The 27173-nt window shown below is 41.3% G+C and overlaps 1 protein-coding gene across 1 annotated transcript in view; it reads right to left on the reverse strand.

The window, feature by feature from the left end:
- The window catches only part of DNAH2 (dynein axonemal heavy chain 2), a 152805-nt gene that overhangs the window by 47221 nt on the left and 78411 nt on the right, over positions 1-27173 (reverse strand). Inside the window, exons 21-44 of the mRNA XM_044672676.1 lie at positions 24292-24466; positions 23634-23797; positions 23209-23370; positions 22964-23067; positions 16156-16312; positions 15861-15943; positions 15538-15718; positions 15062-15200; positions 13371-13588; positions 11261-11362; positions 10700-10825; positions 9729-9839; positions 8294-8482; positions 7725-7828; positions 7461-7650; positions 6152-6332; positions 4643-4770; positions 3930-4082; positions 3476-3601; positions 3088-3306; positions 2436-2553; positions 2122-2258; positions 1634-1771; positions 1364-1522 (exon numbers count right to left, since the gene is read on the reverse strand). Of these exons, the coding sequence (XP_044528611.1) occupies positions 1364-1522; positions 1634-1771; positions 2122-2258; positions 2436-2553; positions 3088-3306; positions 3476-3601; positions 3930-4082; positions 4643-4770; positions 6152-6332; positions 7461-7650; positions 7725-7828; positions 8294-8482; positions 9729-9839; positions 10700-10825; positions 11261-11362; positions 13371-13588; positions 15062-15200; positions 15538-15718; positions 15861-15943; positions 16156-16312; positions 22964-23067; positions 23209-23370; positions 23634-23797; positions 24292-24466 (3564 nt within the window). The remainder of the gene's footprint in view (positions 1-1363; positions 1523-1633; positions 1772-2121; positions 2259-2435; positions 2554-3087; positions 3307-3475; positions 3602-3929; positions 4083-4642; positions 4771-6151; positions 6333-7460; positions 7651-7724; positions 7829-8293; positions 8483-9728; positions 9840-10699; positions 10826-11260; positions 11363-13370; positions 13589-15061; positions 15201-15537; positions 15719-15860; positions 15944-16155; positions 16313-22963; positions 23068-23208; positions 23371-23633; positions 23798-24291; positions 24467-27173) is intronic.

Here is a 27173-nt window from a genome sequence, read left to right on the forward strand (position 1 = left end):
TCTAAGAAAGTAACGGTTTTTTAAAAAATGCTTAACTGACTGGCTAAGTTAGTTAATTCTCTGAGGAATCCTTTGAGAAAGAATAACTAATACCTTGCATACCATAGACTTAAGCCTGAAAGGTACGGCATATGTATAAGCTGACAACATCCACTGGGCAATGTTTATGATATGAAAGGAGATAACTGTTGCCATTAAGGATCTAATTTTTGAATGGCTAAGGAAAGCATTAGTAGAACACAGGAGGTCCCAGAATATTCATTGTAGAGACTGGGAAAGGGGAGGAATAAAAAATAACTACCCTCCAAAGTTATATCTGATTGGCCTTGATATAGAAGCATGTAGGTAATAGCAGAAAGATTCCCTCCCCCATCAGGAACAACCAGGATCATCCATACAGGGAGAAAGGCAGACGGGGACCATTTATCCTGGTGTAACAGAGGTCTGGGGCATACTTGGATCACTGAGATAATATCTGTCTGGCACCTGTGCAGATACTTCACTAAGATGGCACCATCTTACCATGGAAGACACTAGAGACCTGCTTTTTGGAGAAACATGAAGACATTCCCTGTCAATCTACCATGTGGTTGAAAGGAACTATTTTCATTGGCTATGTAGCTACAATTGTCAGCATCTTCAAAATAGCCAAGGAAAAAGGTGACTTCACTCTTGGTGACAACATGACCCATTTTGGGGGCCATCTGGCCCTAGTGGGGAGAAGGAAAGAGGCCATCCTTATGACATGGAATCACTATTACTGTGAGTAAAGAAGTTCACCTCAACGTCAGCAAAATGGAAGATGCAGACAATTCTGGCTATGCAGCCAATGGGGGTTGAGGGGAAGCTCCCAACCAAGTAGTAGACTAATATAAAATGTCTAGGCATGCTCCAATCCACACAATTCTCTTGGAATGAGGTCTCGGGTATCTTCCTTATGGATGACACCATATTAGCAACATGATAGTATCTGTGTATGTACCAGAAATTATCTCGGGAAATCTTGGCAAGTGCCAGATCCCCATTAAACTGATAGTCAAAGCCCAACAACATTCAAAATAAATTCCTTTGTCTGGCTTCTTCATTTCCCATTACAGACTCCTTTCAACATCTTCCTTTCACAACTACATAATTCCAGCCAAACTAATCTCTGCTCTCCTCTATATGCAACTAGTTCACTCTTATCTCTTTAGTTTTGTAAAGGCTATTCTTTTCCACTAGGAATGCCTTTTCCTCTTCTCATTGTCTACTAAAATTCCTCCCCTTTCCCTTCCCAACTTAGCTCTAAACTACCCTTCCCCATTCAAGGCCTCCTTCCTTTACTAGTGTAAGGTACGGTACACAGAGGAGGCTGTCTTCTTACGCCATTCTCTGGTGTAGCTAGAGCTGAGAAGAGTTTGCAGAGGGCAATGATGCCGCTGTATTCAGGGAGAGGAATCAATTCTTGACAGTTTTCCTTCTTAAAGGTCAATGTTTTGTTGATGAATTTGTCAAACATCCGTTGGAGTGGCTCTACCTCACCCTGGAATTGGAGGGAATAATTAAAAGATCCTGGTTTTACTCATTCTTGCTTCTTTTGTGTTACCCTTTCATCCTCCCAAGTAGCCTTTCCTTGCTTTCATTTTTTCCATACCGCTGGTCTCTTCTCTAGCCAGGATTGAACATAAGATTTCCATCCAAGGTCACCGTAATCCGTATAAACCATCCCACAGCGAGACACAGTGGCTGGGGAGGCCACAGCCAAGTTCTCCACTTCAAACAATAGGGACACCTGAGAACATAACAAATTATGATACCCTACCCTCAGTCTTCCTTTCATCTTATCTATCAGTCATAGAATCCAAGTATCCTTGCCATTGTCCCCTGGGCAAATCATTAACCTCATTTGCCTTGACTCCAAATCCCAATTTCTCTTCTGCCTTGAAGGTAAGGGTGTTTTAAAAAAAAGGAAGAGATCTAGAAATATTTGTTGTATAAGGATTTTAAAAATCTAAGTATACTGCCTCTAAGTACAACTCCTTTTCTCTTGGGACCTAGAGATCCTACTCCAAGTTCTTGCTTATCTCCACAAAAATGCTGTTTCTTGGTGTTTCAGGCATCTTACCCCTGGAATCCACATACCTGCTCAGGCATGGAGATACGTTCTCCATTGATAAGAGTCAGCACCTTGTTGTCATCCATGACAGAGTTCATACTCTCAATCCATAATGTGTCTACAGGGCCATCAAAAAGGATCCACTTCTCATCTGGCTTTTCATCTTGGTAAGAGGGAGATAGGAGCCTTTCATCTAGTATTCACTCTCCCCAAGGACAAAAGCATATATTTCCCTAGCCCCAAACATGTCCCATCCATTCTTCTCCTAGATCCAAGTATGAAGTCCCAAACCACTCCCCTTCAAAAACTAAAGTACTCTACTCCCAGATTCTTTGAGTACCTGCACAGGCAGTCCGCATAACACTGGACAAGATACCATCTGACCATTCATTAGTGTTGAGGTCATATTCACCATACAGCTCTCCTAGAGACACTGCCTTAGGGTTTAAAGGAAACTCCTAAAAATCAGGAGGTTTGCAGGAAAATAAAGGGCAAAATTTTTTTAGTTATTCTTTCATTTTCAGGTCACTTAATTTTCATTATCTCTGTCTCTTGGTTTTCTTGAAATCTTAGCTAAAATCCTATCCCCTATGGAAAGTCTTTCCTGATCCCTCTTAATTTTGATTATTTTCCTCTATTGATTATTTTCCACTTTATCCTGTATATAGCTTATTTGTACATCATTGTTTGCAAATTATCTCTCCTATTAAACTGTGAGCTCCTTGAGAGCATGGACTGTCTTTTGCCTTTCCTTATATCCCCAGTGCTTAGTACAGTGCCGAGCACATAGTAGGAACTTAATGTTTATTGACTAACTGATCTCCAAACCTCCTAATTCCTAGCACTTTGTTTTCTTTTCATAGCCTTTGCTCTCTGTTCTGAGACCCAAGCATAGCTACTCTCTTCAAGCTCCATATTTATTCCCCTCAAGTTTCCACTGTCTTCCCACTACCTAGACATCAGCCCTTGGTCCCACTCCCTCAATTCCATGCCTTAACAATGTTAAAGTTGGGCTCCCCAGCTTTGCAGAGGGTGGTCAAGGATGCTTGCAGAACACGCCAGGTGACTGTCTTGGCACTGCCTGTGCAGCCCACAATCATGGAGGAGTGACGTGAATTCTTAGTTTCATATAATTGGATGACTTTGGTCATAGTGAATGGTGTGTTCTGTAGCCGCATCTCCTGAAGCTCATGCTCAATTGTCTCACGAAGCTGAAAGAGCAGAAAAATGGGATAATGTGGGTGAAAATTAAGTATTGGTAAGTGTACAGAGGCTTAGGCCACCATATCTAGAGATACAGAGAAAGAGTTTCTTCTAGTTCTAGTTCAAGGAATAGAGGGAGGTATTCATACCCAGGAAAGGTGTGAGGGAGCAGAATACCTTGCCATAGTCAATGACAGGAAGCTCAATGTTGGGGAAAAGGTCCTGCACAATTGCATTAAACAATGGAACATCCACTGAAGTTAGCTTGGCAATGTTCATGTCCCTCATGGAAAGCAGTAACACCTAAAAGAAAAGGGCAGATAGAACACTATGCTTAGAGAGCAAAAACCTGAGAACCCACCAAATCCTGCTATCCAAAGGTCAGGGTGATCTCTGTAATGAATATGGACTCAGAGAGCACCACTGAGATTGAGTAGAAGCTGAATTAAGGTTGTTGGGGGAATAAAGAAAGAACAAGTGTGAGGCCAAAGGCCAATGGATAATGGAGCCAAGGGGAGGGACAGAGTTAATAATCTTGAAGAGAAAAAGTCACAGACTCTCTTGAGGAAGGGGTTAGGGCCAATACCTTCTTTAGGGTAAAATTTAAGAACTCTCTTTATGTAGAACTCACCTCTTCATCAGCCAGATCAGGCTGCAGTCGTCGCTTCTTGCCAGCAAATCGCAAGAGAGAGGTGAGGGCTCGAAGGCCAAAGTCATAGTGGTCCTGCTTGGAAAGCTGTTGCACAGCCAGTGAGTAAAGTGTGTACACTTTCTTAGCTAGGACCTGGAAGATACAGCCAGAAGATGTAACACCTATCCCCACAGCCCCATGACACAAGTAGAGATAATGTTGTGAGGGGCTAGATCTTTAATTAGAATAGGAACTTAATGGCAGAGTACTGAGGGGAGGGGACAGACCAGGCCTGCCAAACATTCTTGATATCATTAGGGGGTAGGGTTTTCCTCCTTGCTTCATTGCACATGCACGAAACATCAAGGGTTATCGAGGTGGCTCAGTGGATAGAAACTGGAGACAGGAGGTCCTAGGTTCAAATCTGCCTTAGATACTTCCTAGCTGTGTGACCTTGGGCAAGTCACTTAACCCCCATTGCCTAGCCTTTACCATTGTTCTGCCTTGGAAATGATACTAGTATTGATTCTAAGACAGAATAGGTAAGGGTTTTTATTTAAAATAAATAACTCCCCAAACCTCCAACTCATTATGGGATGGAGTGACCACAAAACCCAGACATCCTAGAGAGTGGTACTGCCAAGGAATAAGAGATGAAAAGGAGGTAACCTGACCAAAGGACTACAAGGGGGGGGTGGTGCTGTTAGGCATACCTTGCAGTTGCCAAAACCTTCCCCAAACAGAATGATCTCTGCAATGAGAGTGGAATCAGGCACCACCATGGAGATGGGGCGGAACATGGACTTCAGGTTGTCAGGAAGCTCTGTTCGACCAGCGTAGCCTGAAACAGAGTAGGACCCAGTCCAGCCTCATCTCTTGCCCCAAACCTAGCTATTTAACCAACCCAAAATGTATTACCTTCTCTATCTCATACCTGATTCCATTGTTTCCATCCTTCTTTTGCTCTCAGTACAATTTCTGTCCCTCTCATGCCCCTGGTCCTTTCTCTACTTCTCCCTGTGACCTTATCTTTAACTTTGATGTCAAGTCTTTATCCTGTAATCCAGGACCACAGTTGCCCATTTTTTCCATTTCTATCTACAGTCCTAACCTCCCTTTGACCCCAGCTGTGTGACCCTTTTAGCGTCTAAAACCTTTCCCATTTCTGCTCTTTCCCAGAGCCTTCTTTGAGAACTATCCCTAGGGCAATGATGGCGAACTTATGGCACAGGTGCCAAAGATGGCATGCAGAGTGCTCTCTGTGGGCATACATCTAGCACTAACCCTCCTCATACAGAGTTGGTTATTAGAAAGGTAGAGGGACTCAGGTGAAGCTGCTCCACTCCCCCTCTCCACTGTGCCTGATGACATTTTTTCCCATCCCCTGCCCCTCTGCCTAGCAGCCCAATGGGAACTCATAGGGGGTAGGGTGGGTGGCTTACAGGTGGCAGAGCGCTTGGGCCATTCCTCTCCCCATCTCTACCCTCTCTGAGGACATTCTTCATTTCACCTACTCTCCAGCAGCCCAATGGGAATGCTTCCTTCCTCCCCTGTGTGGGATAATGGGGAGGGCACCTAGCATTCAGTGTGGGAAAGGGGCATACTCCTTGGTCTGGGGAATGGGGTGGGGATGGGGCCTGGCACTCCATCTCTAAAAGGCTCACCATCACTGCCCTGGGTATACTCCTGGTGAGCTCTGTGCTTTGGGGAACCCAATACTGTTGCAGTGCCTGGAAGCTACATGTGGCTTAGGAGAACATCTAGTGGTAGAAGGTGGAGTTTGTTAGTTTGTACTAAAAAAGATCTGAGAATATATGTGTGAATATATACATGTATGTATGTACACACACAAATGCATAACAAGTATACATATATAAATATGTACATATTAAATTAAGCTAATCAATCCTTCAATGCCATTCCCAAAGCAAAATTAGATTATTCTTCTTCCCTATCAAGATGCATATTCCAAGTCTGCCTTTGAATATTCCTTTAAACTATCTTTACTTATATAAGGGGGAGAAGGGTAAGCTCAGAAATGGAAGAAATACAGTGTGCTTTATCCAGGTCTTTGAACTTTTGTGGGGACAACACTACCTTCTTTCTACTTTTAAACCCTCTAAGGGAAGCCCTGTGCAATTCCTAACCCCTCTTTTCCCTTACTTTTACCAGGATTCATAGTAATGAAGATCCCACAGGATCAGATTGATTTCCTCTCTCACCAGGATTCATGGTAATGAAGATCCCACAGGACCAGACGAGATTGATTTCAAAACCCTCAAAGAGGAATCGGGTGAGGCCAGCTGCCAAGGCTGAGAGGATGGAGAGGATTTGCTGGGCCACCACGGACAGCACCTCTATGTTGATTCGATTAAACTCATCAAAGCAACCCCAAGCTCCAGTCTGTGGGTAGGGAGAAGAATCAAGTGGATAAGGGAGTTTTAAAGACCTCAGAAACAGAAAAAAGCTAGTGGAAGAAAAATTAAGACCAAGAAAAGGGCCCAAGGGAATAGAAGTTCTACACTGATGATAAAAGCCTAAAAAAGAATCAAGAGGGAGAAGTCATTAGAAAAAGGATGGAAGAAAAGGAAGTAACCAGGATGGAACAAATCCTCCATTGATTTAAAATATTCCCATAGTAACACTTTAGTGGATAAGATTGCCTGGGGGACCTTCGAGAATAAAACAATTGAGAGAGAATCCTTCTCGGCAATTCTAACACTGGAAATAACCCTAGAGATACATTTGGGGCAGAAGACACAAGAAAGGAACATTTGAGAGTAAAAGGAATGAGGCTGAGGAGAATTTGCTAGGGGAGAAAGAGATCAGAAGCCTTTTTAGTAGAGAGCATGATAGAACATAGAATATGGATATGGATGGGTATTCCAAGCCAAACTAGGCCAAACTGTTAAGCTGCTTGTTTATTTTTATCCAAGAAGAAAGGGGTCAAAATCAGCAAGTAGATTGTTTAAAACTAGCTTTGCCTACATTATAACTTTGCTTAGGATGGGGCTAAGGAAAATTAAAGCTAAACAAAAGTCCAGGTAGATTTCCTAGCTCAGGAGGTTTCTTTCTTTCCATTTTTTTTTTTTAAACCCTTACTTTCTGTCTTAGTAACACTCTTAAGACAGAAGGGCCAGGGCTAAACAACAAGGTTAAGTGACTTGCCCTGGGTCACACAGCTAGAAAGTGTCAGAGGCTAGACTTGAATCCAGGTCCTCCCTACTCCAGGCCTGGTGCTCTATTCTCTATACCATCCAGCTGCCCTTAAAGTCTTTACCACAGGTTTTACAAGGGTCTCTCTGTCTTCTCTGCCTCTCTCTCGTTTTTTTTCTCTCTCTCTTTCTTTCTTTATTTCTGTCTCTTTTTGAGTCAAACAGGGTTAAGTGACTTGCCCAAGGTCACACAGCTAATAAGTGTCTGAGACCAGACTTGAACTCAGGGAAATGAGATGATTCTTCTTGACTCCAGGCACGCCCGCCTGTGCTCCCCAACCCAGGAGGTTTTTGCAGTAGGAATGGGAACTCTAACCTGGGCCAGCCCTGAGTACATTCGACCCATGGACTTGTAGTCAAGACCTTCTGAACAGTTGACCACGATGACATACATGCCTAGGGCTTTGCCAAGATCTTTGGTTGTCTCTGTCTTGCCGGTGCCGGCCGGGCCTTTGGGTGAGCCCCCACGGTGCAGATGCAGGGCTGTTGTCAGAGTCATGTAGCACCTGTGGGGCGGGTCTGGAGATGAGATCGGGCCCTCCCTCACCCCCAAGTGCCTTGTCCCTCCCTGAAAGCCTACCTGTCTGTCAGGGGAGTGATGACAAGTCGACCAGAGTTCCCTAAGTACTCGTAGCCATACTGGAACTGTGTGTTGGTCTGTCGGATTATACAGTCATCAAGGTCCTGGGGAAAGATGGTCTGGTTTAGAGGCAGTTCCAAAACTAAGTGGGGGGAAGAGTGAGCTCGACAGGGCTTAGGAGCAGAGTTAGGGCCTAGGAAAGGGCTAAAGGCACAAATAGGGGAAGAGATGAAAAGATTAGAAGTTATGAAAAATCAGGCCTAGAGACAGGAGGTCCTAGGTTCAAACCTGGCCTCAGCCACTTCCCAGCTGTGTGACCCTGGGAAAGTCACTTGACCCCCATTGCCCACCCTTACCAATCTTCCATCTACAAGACAATACACCGAAGTACAAGGGTTTAAAAAAAAAAAGAAGTTATGAAAAAATTAGAGGTTATAAAGACTGGGGCTAATTTAGGGGATTTCTGATAAAGTTAAAGGGTAGATTTAAGTTAAACATTAGGTTAAAGAACTAGGATAGGATTCTAATATCAGGAATAAATTTTGGGGGACAAGTTGGAAGTACGGCACCTTTTCCCAGTAGAACCGGAGTTGGCTAAGCCACTCAAAGGCATTGACGTCCATAAGGCCAGTCTTATAGAGCTTCTCAATCACATCCCGGGCATGAATCTCTATGGTGACCAATGCCACAATCTTAAGTCGGAGGATCTTGGTCAGGTTTCCCCGGATAGCCTCCGAATACTTGTTTAGGACTGACACCTGTGATGCCAGGCAATGTGTTGGAGGGAGGAGGGGCATGGGGCAACCGAACCTAAATATATCTCCATGTAACCCCACATCCATCTTAACTCCAACTTAGTTCATGTTCCCAGAACAAAGAGTTTGTGTATCTCAGCCAAAGTTTGAAATATGCCCCTTGGAAATCAGGGTAAGATCTATATATAAATATAGATAGATATAGATATATCAATACATGTATGCATATCCACATCCACATACTATATATTATATATGACACATATATAATATATAATAAACCCTTGCCTTCTGTCTTAGACTTGATACTAAGAATTGGTTCCAAGGCAGAAGAGTGGTAAGAGCTTGGCAATAGGAGTTAAGTGATTTGCTCAGAGTCACACAACTAGGAGTTGTCTGAAGCCAAATTTGAATTGAGGACCTCCTATCTCCAGATCTATTTCTCTACCCACTGAGCCATCTGCCCCTGTATACATATATGTATATATTTGGCAATTTTTATTTATTTAATTAATTTAGAATATTTTTCCATGGTTACAAGATTCATGTTCTTTCCCTGCCCTACTCCCACCCCCCCTCCTGTAGCTGGCGCGCAATTCCACTGGGTTTTACATAAAAAATATATTTTTAAAAGAAAATTATATCTCTTGATGGTGTTGCCATCTATCAGGGAAGTCTTGAGCCCTTATTATACATGACACATATAGTCTGATATCACGAAATAACTATATGGTATTCAACTATGTGCATTTATCAAAAGTAATATTAAAAAGTATCACTGTTTCTTTCACTATTTCATCTGTTACCCTAAATAGCTACCTTGCCTACTCCTAGTTCTAACTCTGATCATAATCTCCCATTCAATCTTAACCCTAACTTGTTTTTTTAGGGCAAACAGGGTTAAATGACTTGCCCAGATCACTAGTAATTATCTGAGGCCAAATTTGAACTCAGGTCTTCCTGTCTGCAGGCCCAATTCACTGTCACCTAGCTGCCTCTCAACTCTAATAACCTAATAATTAACCTAATCGACCTAATAACCCTAATAATAATTTTAACACATGACTTTCCATTTCCCCATCAGACACAATCCCAGTCCATCCTGAACTTCCATTAGCATTTTATACACTAATCAAATGGCCACATTCTAACCCTCCAGCCCCAGCTAAACTCTTCTCTAATGCCAGTCCCAATTCATTAATTCCCTGTTCTCATTCTAAGTCCACGCCGTGCTTGGAGAGTTCCCTACCTGCTTCTTTCTCATGACCTTGAGGACTTTCTTGTCAGAACGTTCTTTAGCTACCTGCAGGGATTTGGTAACATCGGTCGTCCACTGGATCTGACTGGACGTAATCACCATCTAGAGTTCATTGGGATAGGAGGGAAGAAGGGTCAGAAGCCCTGAACTCTTGTGTCCAGATAACCTACCCAGTTTATCTCTAAGCCTAACTCTTTTACAGCATAGTGGGATGGTACTCGAGTGGCTGAATTCCCACTAATAAATGACTGTTGACTGATTGACTAGAAGTTCAGTCTAAATTCTAATCCTGGCTCTATCACTAATTCATTGTCATAACTTTAGGCAAACTATTTTTCTTTCCTGGGCCTGAGTTTTCTTCTATGTGGAAGCTGGATTAAAGAATCCCTAAGGATCATTCCAACACTGGTGTTCTATCAAGCAAGCAAATATGTTCTGGGTAACATGTGCAGGAAGCTGGAGAGAAGCCACTAAGATTTGCTCCCCAAGAATTCATTTCTACCTAGGTCTACACATTCTTTTTTTAAAAACCCTTACCTTCTGCCTTAGAACCAATACTATGTATTGGTTCTAAAGCAGAAGAGTGGTAAGGGCTAGGCAATGGGGGTTAAGTGACTTGCTGATTATAACACAGCTAGGAAGTGTCTGAGGCCAAATTTGAACCCAGGACCTCCCGTCTCTAGGCCTGGCTCTTAGTCCACTGAGCCACCCAGCTGCCCCCAGGTCTACAAATTCTTAATCTACTCTCCAAAGATGAGATGCACGGTCATCTGAAGGGATAGGGAGAAGAGAAAACATCTGGGAGGTATGATGCCTAGGTTCTGAGAAAAGTTAACAGTGAATAAGGGGAAAGAACAAGAGACCTGAATGGAGGGAAGAGATCAGAGTCCCATTTCCTCACTTTAATTCTAATCCCTTCACCCCTCTATTCTTAGTGGGCCTGAAACTTAAACTGGATTCACCTGGCCAGGCCATTCCTTCACCCACTTGTCTCGCTTGCTAAGGAACTTTTTGAGGGCAATGCGGCAGTTCCGAAGCAGGTCCCTCAGGGTGTTTCGCATGGCACGTTCGACATCACAGAGCCATCCCTAAGCAGGAGTGTAAACAGAAGATGGGGTTCAGGATGCATAAGGCCCAGGAGAGGATGAGAAATAGATCCAGGGGACATCCAGGGGAATCTAGGTCTTAGGAAGGGAATAGAAACTCAGGATAGGTGAAGGGGGCCCAGAGGTAAAGCTTAGAGACAGGGCCCAGTGGCAAGAGGAACCTAGATGGAAACAAAAAGGGGTATGTCTGAGTCTGTGAGGGAAATGGAGGCTGGGAGAGAAGGGTTAAAAACTAGGGCTGAGGATGAGCCCACGTGCTGGGGGACCCATGAAGGGAAACCATCCATGGCTTATTCCAGCTGTTAAAAAAAAATAATGCTACTTCTTTTGCCAGAGCTGCTCCATCTCTAAAAAAGTCAAGCAAAAGGCTGAGCAAGGAGAGGAATCAGCTTGGTTTCAAGGCCTTTCCTTACTTACCTCAACAGGCCCTTCCAAAAGTACAGCATGGAGAAAATCAATATACTCTCCATCACCTGAAAACATTCCTACACCTTCCCACTTGCTGCTGACTCCAGCCATCTGTAAAAAAGAGAGGCCAAGAAATATTATATTCCTGAGGGCAAAGGAGCTAGGACTATAATCAAGAATCACCTACCCAGCAAAAACCCCCCTTCAGGGGAAAAATGGACATTCAGTGAAACAGAGGTCTTTCAAGCATTCCTGAAAAGACCAGAGCTGAATGGAATATATGACTCTCAAATACAAGACTCAAGAGAAGCATAAAAAGCTAAACAGGAAAGAGAAATCAAGAGGCTTAATAAGGTTATATAGTTTACATCCCTTCATGGGAAGATGATTCTTGTAATTCCTGAGAACTTTATCATTTTTAGAACAGTTAGACATAGAGGGCAAGAGGGTGAGTTGAATATGATGATATGATATATGAAAAAATAAAATTAAGAGATGAGAAAAAGGAATGTATTAGGAGAAGGGGTAAATGAAAAATAAAATAGGATGAATAATATCACATAAAAGAGGCAAGAAAGAGCTTTTATAGTGGAGAGGAAGATGGAGGAGGTGAGGAGGAGTGCACTTGGACCTTACTTTCTCTAGAATTGGATCAAAGAGGGAAGAACATACACACTCAGTTGGGTATAGTTGGGTATCTTATCCTACAGGAAAGTAGGAAGAAAAGGGAATAAGAAGGGTGCAGGGCTGATAGAAGAAAGGGCAAATTGGGGGAGGTGATGATCAGAAGCAAAACACTTTTAGAATAAATGGGGAGGGAATAGGATGGAGGGTATTACAGAATAATCATAATGGTGAAAAAATGCTGTTAAGTCTATAATAATATCAGGTTGGCTATTAAGACAGAAAAGGAAAATGACAAAACTTGGTGGGGATGTGGGAAAAGTGAGACTTTAATGTACTGTTGGGGGAGTTGTGAACTGACTCAACCATTCTGAAGAGCAATTTAGATCTTCACTCAAAAGGCTGTAAAACAATATATATTCTTTGACTCAGAAATACTATTACTAGGTCTGTAACCGAACAAGATTTTTAAAAAAAAGGAAAAAGGACTAATATGTACAAAAAATATTTAAAGCAACTTTTTTGTGGCAAAAAAAGAATTGGAAAGTGAGGGGACACTCATCAGTTGGGGATTGGTTGAGTAAGTTATGATAGGTCATTGCAATGGAATACTCTTGTGCTATAAGAAATGATGAGCAGGAAGATTTCAGAAAAACCTTTACACAAACTGATCCAGAGTAAAGTAAGCAGAATCAGGGGAACATTGTACATGGTGACAGCAAAATTGTACAATGAACAACCGTGAATAACTTAGCTATTCTTAGTTCTATGCAATGTTTCAAAACAATCTTAAGGGATTCATGATTTTAAAATGTCATCTGCTTCCAGAGAAAGAACTGATGGAATCTGAATCCAGACCAAAGCAAACTTTTTCCACTTTATTTCTTAATTTTTTTTGTTCAAGTTTCCTTTCACAAAAGAATTACTATGGAAAAAAATTTTACATGATTTCTCATGTAGAATCTGTATTACATTGCTTACCATATCAATGAGGGAGAGTATTTAACACTCAAAAAATTTTAAAAAGGGGGCAGCTAGGTGGCTCAGTGTACTGAGATATAGGCCCAGAGATGGGAGGTCTTGGGTTTAAATCTGATCTCAGATATGTCTTAGCTGTGTGACCCTGGGCAAGTCACTTAACCCCCATTGCCTAGCCCTTACCATTCTTCTGCCTTGAAACCCATAAACAGTATTGATTCCAAGACAGAAGGTAAGGGTTTAAAAAAAAAGAGAAAATAATTTTAAAGTAATTGTTAAAAGTTGTTTTTACATGTGATTGGGAGGAAAAATAAAATAGCACATTTTTTAAAAAAGAGAGAACATCTACCTCTCTTTTACTGGGCATTTGGGCATCTGCAAACTCACCAATCCCTCATCCCTAAGTCCAATAGTGTCTTCATTCATCTTGGAAAGTCTTATCCATCAGCTTTAACAGCATCATGAATATTGATTTGTCACCTCCCTACCCCCATTATCATTTGGCCACAGTGCTGACCTTCTGCATCCGTAGTGACTTGATGTTGTCAAAGCATTTTTTGAGGTGGGGCTGCACAGCTTCAGGGTTTCTGGACTGACCCAGGATCTCCAGTAGGTCATCATTGGATAGAAAGTAGAAACGTGGGAAGACATGGCGCTTAGTCTCTAGGTACATGTCCAAAGACCTCTGGATATTTTCTAAGCCTGAGTTCATCTCTGTCAGTTTGTCCAAAAGGCCTGGGGAAAAGATCAATGAGTAGTCTCTGCTTTATAATATGGATGTAAATAGCCCCAACTCTTCCCACTTTGGCAAAGACCTTCACTGCTGAGAGTTCAAGTGGTGGCTCTTCTAAGACACTGAAAACAATGGCTGCCATAGTGATTGGAAGCTGTAGCTCCTACTCTCCGGGATATAATTTCCCACTCCAATTCCTCCACACCCTGCCTCAGTTTTTTGAAAACAATATTAATCCTTGGAATAACTGTCTCTCATTCAACTAAAACAATTTGTGTCATCCCAAAGCCTGGTGAGAATCAAGAGATTCTGTCCTTCCCTAGACCTGTAAACCTTCTTTGCAGTTCTCATTTCCATAAATCAGTGATGAAGCAGGACTACAATTTCCATCATCCCTTAAGGGTCCTCAAAATTGGAGCAAATGAGTGTTTTGATAACAAGACTAGTGTTAATTGTTTGGTTGTTTTATCTCCTTTATCTTCCTTCATTCCTAGCTCTCTGAAAAAAAAGGTTTGGGTAGGTGTGAGCTAGAATAAACTAACCTTGGCATTAAATTTTGAGATGTCTCAAGAAACAGAATAAATACGTAGTCAGCTACAGTCTTTAAGTGGATAGAGAGCCAGGCTTAGGTCCTGAGTTCAAGTCTAACCTCAGACACTTCCTAGCTGTGTGACCCTGAGCAAGTCACTTAAACCCCATGCCTAGCCCTTACTGCTCTTCTATCTTGGAAACAATATTTAGTACTGATTCTATGATGGAAGATAAGGATTTTTTAAAAAGAGGCTATCTGAACTGCTAAAAATTATAGAGAAATGGCTGAAGAATTTCATGCATTCAAAAAAAAGGAGTTATTTATAGGCTATGTGCTTAAAAATACTAAAGTACATGTTGTTGTTCAGACATTTCATCACATTCTCTTCATGAACCCACTTGAGGTTTTCTTAGCATCTTTGTCAAAAAAAAAAAAAAAAACCTATACAAAGTAGTAGAGTCATTTGCCATTTCCTCCTCCAGCTCATTTTACAGATGAGAAAATTGAGGCAGAGTTAAGTGACTTCCCCAGGGTCACCCAGCTAATAAGTGTCTGAAACCACATTTGAACTCTAGAAGTCTTCCTGAGTCCAGGTCCTGTGCTCTATCCACTGCCCCAGGACTAAGGTACATAATTTTTGTCAATTGCTTTGTATAAACACATACAGACATTTAATGTGAATGGACAGTACTTTGTGTTTCTTTTGCTGATATTTATACTTTTAGTCTCTAGGTGCTATTTATTCTCTAACCCTGGGAAGTGATACATATTTGGGTTTCATGGAAGCCAGAGTCAAATTTAGTAATACCGATTAGGGATCTCTAGGCAGATAGGGAAGTTAGGGGCCTTGAAAACTGTACAGTATAGATGGCAACTGCTCCACCTCGAATTATTGCATATCCAGTTTGGGACTGTGGAGGTGGAGGGCCTAGAGGGTTCAGACCTGGATAATGGGTACTCCGGAGGGCGTTGTTGTCTTTGTTCATCCGGTCCATTATTGTTTTCCAGTTCTGGTTGATTTGGTCAAAAGAGGCTGATTCTTGGGGCAGCTGCTTACGGATGTCCTCTCCTAGAAAAATGTTCTAAGGAGACCAGGATTGAATCGAGTCATTGCCTCTTAAATCTCTACTCAAGTTTGAGAGGGAAGGAGGAAGAGAGGAGAGTTGGGAGAGCTAAAGGGTTTAAAAGCCCACTTCAAGTTTTAGGGATGGAACTGTGTATCTAAGCTAAGATTTGGTGTAGAGAAAGTAATGAGAGTGGAGATGGGAAAGGGAATGACTGTAATGAGGAACATCAGGAAGGGGACCTAGGGTAAATGATAATGCTTAAGAAGTCAGACACCTAGAGAATGGCTGGGGGTAGGGGTGGAGAAGAGAATAGGGTCAGGAAGAGAAATGGGATGAACGCCTGGTTTCTGACCTCTAGGTACAACCACTGGCGCTGGACAGTGAGCACCATCTCAATGACCTCTAGGATGAGAGAGAGGCAACGTTCCCAGAGATCTACTTCCTTTTCAAATGCTTTGACAAAACGTGATGCTTTCATGGTGGACAGAGCCACCTGATTATCCTCTAATGCCTGGAATACATCTTCTGTGCCTCTGGGATAAAAAGAGACATATATGTCCCATTTCTATTGGCCATACCTTGTTCCCAACACACCAACCCTGATTCCTGGTTGCTAGCTTTCAATTCCTTTTTCTAAGGCCCTACTTTACCCTCTGGCCTCTGGCACCATCTTACCTGAGCCTGTGGTGGCCCTTGTCTTTGTAGGGCACTATGTCCAACTGGGTCACATCCCAGGTCTTGGCAATATTTTGTAATGCCTACAGAGAGAAAATGGAAAACTTAAAAACTTAAAAACTTAGTTGCCAAGGAGAATGATGAACAGAGGACAAACCAAAGAACAAGATACCAGATGCCTGGACTTCTAGGAAAGGAAGGAGACAGAATAGCTGGGGAGGCGATGGCTTGGGGGCAGTGGGGAGAACACAGTGTACAAAATTGGGAGAGGTGGTCAAAGAGTCAGGTTCCATACCACTTCTATAGCCAGCTCTTTGGTGGCTGAAGCAGAGATTTCCCCAATCTTTTCCACATGTTGATCCATTCCAAGCTCCACAATCTGTTCCAAGGTGAAGCTATCTGATTCCTGATCAAAAGCCCTCTGAATCTCATCCTTCACCTGGTCCCAGTGCCTAGAGATCAAGGAGGAAACTCAGAGCCATGAACAACAAAGCATTTCCCTGGGAAGTTTTTAAGATTGATCAACGTGTCCACCTAAAAGATTTTTTATAATAAACACATTCATTCAAGAAACATTGATTCAGCGATGACTATATGTACACAGAACTGTGTTAGGTACTGTGAAACATACAAAGATGGGTAAGATGCAGTTTCTGCCCACCACAGGGCTATTTAGTGGAGGGATTGAGTGAAAAAACAAAACTCCTAACCACAATACAGTGCAGAATAAATTTGTGTGGTTAAACAAAGTACTATGGGAATTTGGAAAAGGGAAAGATTATTCCTAGCTGGAATGATTTAGAGAAGGTTTTGTAGAAGAGATTTAATCTGGATCTCAAAGGCTGAAGAGGATTCCATGAGTCAAAGGTGTGGATGGAGGGCATTTCAAATAGAGGGTATTACATGAACAAAAATGTATGGAACTGAGATAAAAGCAAAGCACATTTGGAAGATGATGATCAGGATTCACTTGGGGGAGTAGTGAGAAATATAGCTGAAGCAGGTTGAGGCCAGACAACAGAAGACTTTGGATACCAGGTCAAGGGTTTGGACTTTGACCAGCAGATAAAAGGGAATCATTCAAAGCTGTTGAGCAAGAGAATGACATGACATATATTCATGGTATAGTGGAAAGAACTATGATTAGTTTTAGAAGACCTGGTTGTAGGCCCAATTCTGCTCCTTAATGATTGAGTGATCTAAGATGAGTCATCTAGCTGCCCTAAGTCTCAGTGTTCTCATTTATAAAAAGGGGATGCTAATATGTGGTACTTATCTCAAAGAAATTTTATGAAAATAAAATGAGATGTTTGTTAAAGTTCTTTGAAAACTATAAAAGTAGGGGCAGCTAGGTGGCTCAGTAGACAGAGCCAGGTCTGGATTTGGGAGAACCTGGGTTCAAATTTGACCTCAGATACTTCTTAGCTGGGTGACCTTGGGCAAGTCACTTAACCTCAATTGCTTAGTTCTTATCTCTCTTCTTTGTTGGAACTGGTTCTTAGACTCTAAGACAGAGGGTAAGAGTTTAAAAAAAAAGAAGCTAAGGCTGAGATGAGATGTGATAGAGGATAGCCTTTCTAAAGGCAAGAAGTTGGGAGATGAAAAGTGCCAAATGAGGGAAACAGAAAGTTGGCCAAAGTGGCTTGATTACAGAAGACTTAAATACTAGACTGAAGACATTATACTTCATTCCTGAGGAGATGGTGAGCCCCTCAAAGCTTTTGAGCAGAGCCGGAACATGGCCAGACTTGTACCCTAGGAAGGAAGGTCATCCTGGCAGCTGCATGGAAGATGGATTGGAAGAACTACAAACAGAAAAAGTGATTAAGTGGCTATGTTTGGCCCAAAATTCAGCCAACAGGCTACTAAACTATTTCTAGCCTGTTCAGTAAGCTGCTTCCTGGCCCATGCCTTGTTCAGTCTCCTGAAACCCCCAGCCCAAAATGTTTCCCAGCACATAACTGTCTTCCTTATCTTCTCCCAAGATAAGTTACAGATGTTTCCTGACCCCTGACCCTAATAACCCCTTGATGGATGTCAGATGGTTCCTGACCCCCTGACCCTAACATCCCCCCCTTGATGGATGGTTGCCAGATGCTTCCTGGCCCCCTGACCCTAACATTCCCCCTTGATGATGTATGTTCCCAGACCTCTTCTCCAGAAACCCTATAAAAACCCTTGGCTGAGAAATCCAAGGGGTCAGTCAGGCAAACTTCTCTGATCCTACTGATCATAGCATTATTGCTAGTAAATAAATGTGCCTCTTCTTGCGTATTGCATTGTCAGTGTGATTTCTCCTGCCATGACCGAATCTGGGCCAGCTACTAAAATTTGGGTCCAACAGCTACTGAAGCAGTTCAGGCAGGAGGTAATGAAGGCTTTTATGAGGGCACAGACCATGAGAGTCAAGAGAAGGGGACTGATATGAGAGGTGCTATGCACATGTGATGGACAAGTCTTGGAAACTGATTGGATGGAGGCAAAGGAGAAGAGTCAAAGGTGGGAACCTGGGAAGGTGATGGTTGGTCCCCTCAAAAAAAAATGGAAAAATTTAGAGGAAAATAAAAGTCTGGGGAAAATGAATATCATTTTGAACGTGTTTAATCAGAGACACCAGTAGGACATCCAGGTGAAAATGTCTAGCAGGCAGTTGGTAATACATAACTAGAGTTCAGGGAAAAGATTATTATTTAGGAGAGAGATTTGGGAGTCATCTACTTAGAGATAATAATTGGGCCCATGGGAATAAATGAGCAAAGTGATGCTTTAGGAAGATTAATTTGGAGATAGCAGACAAAATGAACTGGTTAGGAGAAGAAAGTAGAAGCAGAGAGATCAATTAGGAGGCTATAATTTAATTTTAAATTATAATGTGATTATACATATAATTATAATTTTATAACAATAACATCCTCTATACCAGAGGTATCAAAAATGCTGTCTACAACACTTCTAAGTGGGCCTGAACCAACTTAAAATGTAATTGGGAAATATTTAACAAAATAAATAAAAATATAGCACAATGCAGATAATGTTAATATGTGGTTTTCTAAGTTAGTATGCTGCCTGCAGGGACTCAGTTCTATTTGAATTTGACAATACTTCTCTATATTCCTTTCTAGCTTCTTATATTATTCTTCTCCACATACCTTACAATACAGACTACAATTAGTTCAATAACTACTATGTTCTCAGAATACAACCTGGACTTTTCCACCTTCCTATCTCTGCTTAAGCTTCTTATTATTCTTAGAACATCCTTACCATTTACACTTTGCATTAATTAATTTAATTAATTAATTAAAATGAATTAAAATCCATCTCAAATGTTAACTCTTCCATGAAACCTTTCCTGGTCCAGGGAAAGAATCCTTTCCTTTAGACCTCTTTTTGTTTTGAAAGCCTAGGTTCAATATTGAGGTTCAATGTTCAGTATTGAGATTCAATATCAATATTATCTAAGTAATCATATCCTCATGTTCCCAATCTATGGTTTCTCCTGTGAACATTAGAATTTGTCTTGTATCTAGGTCTACAAAAGAAGGGAGAAATAAATGAGTGTTGTAGGCAGCATGTTTGATACCTCTGGTACAGAGGATGTTGTTATTATTATTATATTATAATTTTAAATTAAGAAAGAAAGAGAAAAAGAGAGAGAGAAAAGAGAGAAGAGAGGAAGAGAGAGAGAGATGGACAGAGGGAAAGAAGCAAGCCCTTGGCCTCTTATGCAAGCACTCAATGTAACAAGGCATCAAATATAAGCTTTATTTAACTCAATGGCAAGTGCAAAAGATTCATTTTGTGGTTGTTCAGTAATTTCAGTTGTGTAGGACTCTTTGTGGCTCCATTTATGGTTTTCTTGGCAAAGATATTGGAGGGGTTTGTCATTTCCTTCTCCAGATCATTTTATAGATAAGGAAACTAAGGCAAACAGGATTAAGTGATTTGCCCAGGGTCTCATGGCCAGATATAAAGTTAGGAAAAGGAATCTTCTGACTCCAAGCCCAGTGTTCTATCCAACTGTGCCACCAAAAATCCAAAAGACTCATATCTGAGCCCATAAATAATCAAGAAAAATCTTTTTTTCTAGTGGTCCCACCTTCCCCAGGGACCTATAGAGTTCATATGTGTCACAATAATAGTGAAAGATTAGGCACAGGTTATTTCTTCTCTAGGCTTCTGCTACTTAGGGACTCTACCAAAGAAGAAAGAGATCCTCTAGCTAGCTCTTATCTATTTTAGTTCTATGCCCCTCCATAAGTTTGCTCTCTCTCATGGGTTGGAGAAATTCTTCTGCTTATGTTTTGGGGTGATGGGAAGGTCTGTTTTTCCTTCTGTGAGACTGTGAGAAAGGAAGTGGAAAAGGGGAGGAAGATTTTTCTCTTTCTTGGTGAGTTCTCCTTGCCTCCTTTTAAATGCCAAATCCAATGACCAGCCAAACTGCATGAATATTATCAATAAAAGTCATAGCTTCAAATGATTATATATAAATGCCTATAGTTTAGGAAATAAGTTATATTATATATAAATGCCTATAGTTTAGGAAATAAGCAAGAGGAACTAGAAATCTCAACAGAAAAAGGTAAACTTTATCTCATACAAATCACTAAGAATGAGTGGTTGGGGATGGGTATATAATATTTGTATGATGTTTTGTTCATGAATTTGTGGTGCCATTGAGACCATAGGTGGAAATATCCAATATAGAGCTCAGTAGAGAAGTCTGGCCTAGAGAAATAGATTGTCAGAAGGAAGCTAGGTAGCACAGTGGGTAGAGAGCCAGGTCTGGAATCAAGAGGACCTGGGTTCAAATCTGACTTCAGACACTTCCTAGCTGTGCAACCCTGGGCAAATCACTTAACCTCACTCTTCTCCCTTAGAAGCAATACGGAAGGTAAGGGTTAAAAAAAAAAGAAACAGATTGACAGCAAACTGCATAAGAGGTAACATTTGAAGTTAAAGGAGTAGAGGAGAGAAAACACCTACAGAGAGAGTGAGAGAAAGGTGAAAGAGGCCCAAGGACATCACACTAGGAAATGTCCACATTTAAATGGCAAGGCCAAAATCCAATAAAGAAGCCATGAAATGAGGGATCTTAAAGGTTGTGCCATGTATTGACAATTCCCTTGATATTTTTCAAATAGTCAGTTCAATAAGAAAAGAAAAAGGATGGAAGAAGAAAAGGGGAAAGAAAAGTCAAAGGAGAGAGAGTCCCAAAGGGATGGAGGAATAAAAGATATCAAATGTTTCTGAGCTCAAAAGAATGAAGACTTAAAAATAGACACTGGAGGTGGTGATTAGGAAGTCATAAGTGATTTTGAGACAGCTCTTTTGGATTGTGGTGGGGCAAAAGCCAGGCTGAAGGGAAATTTTAAAAAGAGGATGGGTAGTGAAGACTACATCTGTGGACCACTCTTTCAAAAGTCTGACTAGAAAAGGAAGCCTGGAAGAAACCACCCAATCCTCTGGTCTCTGGGGTGATCTTAGGGGGCCCAAAAGAACTAATTCACCAGGGGAGAATGGCAGGGAAAATCCTGAAATACTAGCTGCAGTGATCTTTGGGCTGTGCTTGTAGTCTTTTAGGACTAAGTGTTAATGACTAAGTAAGTGGGAACTCTCTTTGTTAGTGACTTACTAAGTGTTAAGTAGAGGTACTTCAAGTTTATGATTGATTAACTTAAAATAGACAAAGGGAATAAAAAATTCCCTTTCACATCTGGGAGAAGAGCAAGACCCTCCTGAGAAGAATAAAAGGATAATAGCTATTTCTTTCACTCTCTCTTTTTCTCTCTTCTTTCATCTTCCTCATTCATATCTCCAGAAGAGAGATGGAGGGCAGTGCAGGAGGCCTAGAGACAAATCTGGAGCAGTTGGGAGCCAACTGGAAACTGAAGAAAAGATGCTTTCCTACTGCAAGAGGTGGCAACCTGAGGACCTAAAGCTACTCTGAATCCTATGTTGGTGAAATTTTCCTTTTCCACCACTTCCTTTTAATTTATGAACCTGAAATAAGCAATGAAGGCCTCTCCCCAATTCCTTTTTACTAGCCACAGTTGTACATATACCATAAATATTCCCATTGCACCAAAGACCTGGTAGAAAGTTGACATGATAGAGATTTAAATTGTCTTTTGCATTTTCATGACAAGTTATTAAAGTTCTATGGTCACAGCCTACCAAGTGCCTGAACCTAGGAATACTGAAGGAAATACCTCAAAGAAGGACAGAATGGGGGTGGGGGGAGTTACAGAAACAAATTATAAACAACTAATGGCATATTTTCATATTTAACTAAATTGGAACATAAGATCCAGGAAAAAGTGCTGCATGCAGCACATGGAAAGTCAAATGAATTCATTCTGTCTGTCAGGAGGCATCTAGTTAGTGAATTGGAATGGTGGTTCTAGAGCAGGGGTCGGCAACGTGTGGCTCTCGAGCCATATCTGGCTCTTTTGAGGGCCAGATATAGCTCTTTCAGCAGGAGCCATAAAGTCAATTTTTTTTTTCAGGCGCTGTTACAGGAGCGTGCACTGTGAGCGCTGTACGGCTCTCATGAAATTACATTTTTAAAAATGTAGCGTTGGGGGCAGCTGGGTAGCTCAGTGGCTTGAGAGCCAGGCCTAGAGACGGGAGGTCCTAGGTTCAAATCTGGCCTCAGACCCTTCCCAGCCGTGTGACCCTGGGCAAGTCACTTGACCCCCATTGCCTACCCTTACCACTCTTCTGCCTTGGAGTCAATACACAGTATTGACTCTAAGATGGAAGGTAAGGGTTTTAAAAAAAAAAAATGTAGCGTTTATGGCTCTCACGGCCAAAAAGGTTGCCGACCCCTGTTCTAGAGGATGATACATGAGGGTAGGTCAGTTCATTTTACAGATGAGGAAACTGAGGGAAACAGGGTGAAGTGACTTGCTCCAGGCCCATAACTCTATCCACTGCAATCACCAAGCTGCTTTAGCATATTTTTAAGTGGAAGAAAGGAGATAGGAGAAAGGAAGAATTATTGAGAGAGAGGGCAACCAAGAACCAGGGTAGATGGGAAAGGCTGCACTCAAGAGCACCAGTGGAAGATTAATTCTCCAGCTTCCTACCAGCAACTTTACCTTTCTCTGAGAGCAGGGTTACGCAGGTCTGAAATGAGAGGCATTGTACGCTTAAACTGCTCAATTTTTGACCGAGTGGTCTCAATGATTTCCCAGTTTCGGTCCTGAGAAGAAAGAAAGGCAATTGAAGAGCATATAAGACTGTCCTCTCAGGCCTTTAGAACCCTTTTCCTCTCTTTTACCTCATTTCCTCTCTTACAAAGTCCATCCTGCCTTTTCTCCACCACCACCCCACCTGCACAAACCTTATACTCTTTGCCCAGTTTGGTGAGACGACGAAACAGCCCATGAGCCATGTTTTCCATGGCCTCTGTCTGCAGTGTTAGGAACTGGCCCGTCTTCCATTGGCTCCAGTTCTCTTCCCAGTCCCGTGTGATCTCCCAGACCTGCTGCAGGGCATCAAGCTCCTATTTGGCCAAGGAGAAAGAGAGACTTAAGAAATGTCCTTTTACTCCCTGGTCCCTTCTGTTTTTCAAGCTGCTGCCTCTGTCTCTTCCAAGTTTGAGAACATCCTATCCATTTCCCTTTTTCTCTTCCCCTGCTCTCTTAAAAACTTCCCAAACCCTTCTTTAACCCAGTCTTTTCCTACTCAACCTCTTAAGATGAATTCTGTTCTTATTTCCACATTTCTTCTACCTTATTTCCACAGTGTTCTAAGCTAGTGCACTACCTTTTCCAGGTTCTGTAGGTCCTTGGAAGGAGGTTGTTCAATTTTGAAGATGCCCAGATTGGAATGGAGTGTGTTTTCTTCTTCCCTCATGCCAGCCAACATTGCCCGCACAGCTGCAATTTGTTCCAAGGCTGCTGCAAAGCCCACATTGCTAGTGAAGGGACCTGTGAGGAAGGGAGAGAGGTGTTAGGTTCAAAGATCTGATATCTTCCTCATTCAAATAATGGACTCTCCTGAGAGCAGAATGGCTACTCCTGGGAGAAAAAGATCTCATACAAATATCTTCAAAAGGAGAAATGTGTTGATACTTGCAGTAATAAAATGATGGTGATATAATAGGAAGACTCACCAGAGAAAGTGAAATAAGACAGGAATAGGTAGAGGTATGAGGGAGCATGTGTGGAGAAAAGACTGTAAACTTTTCTCCTTTCTTTAAAATTTCCTCCATTCTGGATTTTATTTCTACTCTTCATTCCCCATAGAGACTCAGATTTGAGCACTTCCTTCTCCCTCCATCATCCCCCAGCTCTTGCTGCATAATTCTGGATTCCCCTTCTAGGGTCAAGTATTCAGTTTCTCAGTCTGATCTTTCTATGATCTCCCCAGGGTTTGGGTCAAATTCTCAGGATGGAAGAAAGGGAACAAGACCCTGAAGCACCTTTGCTATCAAAATCCTCCAGAAGGGCATGGGCTTTCTTTTTGAAGTCATCAGCTGAATGAATCAGGCCTGTCTTGAACTTCTCCTTATGGCGTTTCAACATTTGGTCACTCTCCACCAAGACTTGTTGGAAGGAAAGCCATTCACCATCCAAGGATTCCAGCATTTCTAGGACCTGTAAATAAGACAAAGGCAGTGATTGACTCATCATCAGTAAGCTCCTGTTTTGTTTTGTTTTCCCAATTTTCTCAATGATCCTTATCTACTCTTCTTATTTCACAGAATTTGAAAGTGTCAGGCGTAGAGACAGGAGGTCCTGTGTTCAAATATGACCTCACAACCTCCTAGCTGGGTGACCCTAGACAAGTCATGTAACCCCCATTGCCTAGTCCTTATCACTCTTCTGCCTTGGAACCAATACACAATATCAATTCTAAGATGGAAGGTAAGGGTTTAAAAAAAAAAAGAAATCTGAGAGTTGGGAGAGTCTGACCTAACCCAAGGTATACCTGAAAAAAGAATATTCTTTATATAGTATATCCAACAAATGATCATTCAAACTTTTCCCTACCAGAGGGAGCCCACTACTTCATGAGGTAGCCCATTCCACTTTTGTAGTTGTTTAATTATTTTTCAGTTGTGTCTGACACTTTGTAACCCCATTCAAAGTTTTCTTGGCAAAAATACTGGAGTAGTTTGCCATTTCCTTCTCCAGTTCATTTTACAGATGAGGAAACTGAGGTAAACAGGGTTAGGTGACTTATCCAGGGTCTCATTGCTAATAAGTGTCTGAGGCCATATATATTTGCCAAGAAAACCCCAAGTGGGGTCACAAAGAGTTGGACATGACTGAAAAGACCAGACAACTATAATAAAATATAGCTAGATGGGGAGGGGTATAGTATTCAAAGAGTACATTCAGAAGGCATTTGTTAACCTTGTCTGTTGTGCCTATTGGTGTTCCAGTGAGAAAAGAATGACAATGAAACAAAAGGGAAAAACCTTGGGCCCTTCTCCATCCAAGGCCAAAATGTAGGGTACCAGCAACATCTTCTCTAATGCTACTGGCTCAAGTCTCCATTCTGGTGTGGTTCTATCCAGTGTTAACTGCCAGTAAGTTCCAGTTCTATTTGACCAATTAATACCAATTAGCTTTCTCAAAAGAATATTTACTTCACTGATATAAGTGAGGACATAGAACCTGACTCCCATCCAAAGTGAGTGGAAAAGGGTCAGTCAGTCCTGTGCTGTTTGCTGCCCATGGAATGTGATTCTAGGTTAGTGATCAGGGAAATTTCTCCAAGTCTCTAAAGAGGTAATCAAGGAAATATTAAAGTGCCTCTTCATATCCCTTGAGTGTTCATCTACTGGGGAATGGATAGATAAATGGTCAAAGAATAAGAATAGGAAGATTTCAAAAGAAGAAATTCAAGTTAACAATAACTATATTTTTTAAAAAGTCCTAAATCACCAATACCTATATTCACAGAAATGCTAATTAAAGCAACTTTGAAGTTCTGCCTCACATCTATCATATCTATCAGACTGGAATAGATGACCAAAGAGGAAAATGACAATTGTTGGAGGGGCTGGGAAAACAGGTACATTAGTGCCTTCTTGGTGGAGCTGTGAATTGATCCATGCATTCTGGAAAGCAATTTAGAACTCTCCTCAGAAAGTGACCAAACTTTGACTCAGCTATACTACTAGGCCTGTACCCCCAATGAAATCAAAGAAAGAGGAAAAGGATCTACATATACAAATATATTTCTAGCAACTCTATTTCTAGGTAGCCAAAAATTAGAAATTAAGTGGGTGTTCTCCTATGGGGAAATGACTAAACAAAATGCAGTAGATGAAAGTAATGGAATATTATGGTGCCACAAAGAAGTGATGAAATAGACAATTTCTGAGGGAACTAGTAAGATTTTCAATGATTTAATGAAGAGAAAAGTGAGCAGAACCTTGGAGAACAATTTATACGATTACATTATAAACCAACTTTAAAAAACTTTAGAACTCTAGTCAAAACAATGATAAGCACATGTCCAAAAGAATGAAGATCACACATCCTACTCACCTCTTGAGAGAAGTGATAAACTTAAGATGCATAAAGAGGTATACATTTTCAGACAGAGCTAATGTGGACAGCAAGGTGTCAGTGGATAGAGAACTGGGCCAGGAGTCAGAAAAACCTGAGTTCAAATACGTGGTATTGGAAATTTGGGGATCCTTACAAATTTCCAATACCACAAATATGGCCTTAGACACTTGCTAGCAGTGTGACCTTGGGCAAATCATTTAACCTCTTTTGCCTCAGTTTCTTCTACTGCAAAGTGGGAATAATAATAGCACATACCTGAGGCTTGTTGTGAGGATCAAATGAGATAATAATTACAAAATGCTTAGCACAGTGCCTGACACATAGTTGGTGCTATATATAAATATGTTACCTATTACAATTAGCATGTGGAGTTTTGTTTTGCTGGACTATATAGCTATGATATTGAAGAACTTGTTTTTCAGATTTATTTTTAAATTTGCTCAGTGGGTGGGAGTGTAGTGAAAGGGACAGATTAATTAAAAATACTTGTTACTTGAAAATTTTTTAAGAAAACAAACTACAAAAAAAAGAAAGGCAATTAGGAAATTATTAAATATATTCATTTTATGCTTCTGTTACTAAGACTAATTTCTTATTTAAGTAACATGCCCTTTTTTGATTAAAGCCAACAATGACGGTGAATATACGAAAATGTGTTGGAATTCTCAATATATATATATGAATTCCACAGCAGGGATCCAAATTTTGTAAAACCAGAATTAAGGGGGGGGGAGGGAAGGCGAGAGAGAGAAAGAAAGAAAGAAAGAAAGAAAGAAAG

Source organism: Gracilinanus agilis, chromosome 4 (assembly GCF_016433145.1).
Source record: "Gracilinanus agilis isolate LMUSP501 chromosome 4, AgileGrace, whole genome shotgun sequence".
NCBI lineage: Eukaryota > Metazoa > Chordata > Mammalia > Didelphimorphia > Didelphidae > Gracilinanus > Gracilinanus agilis.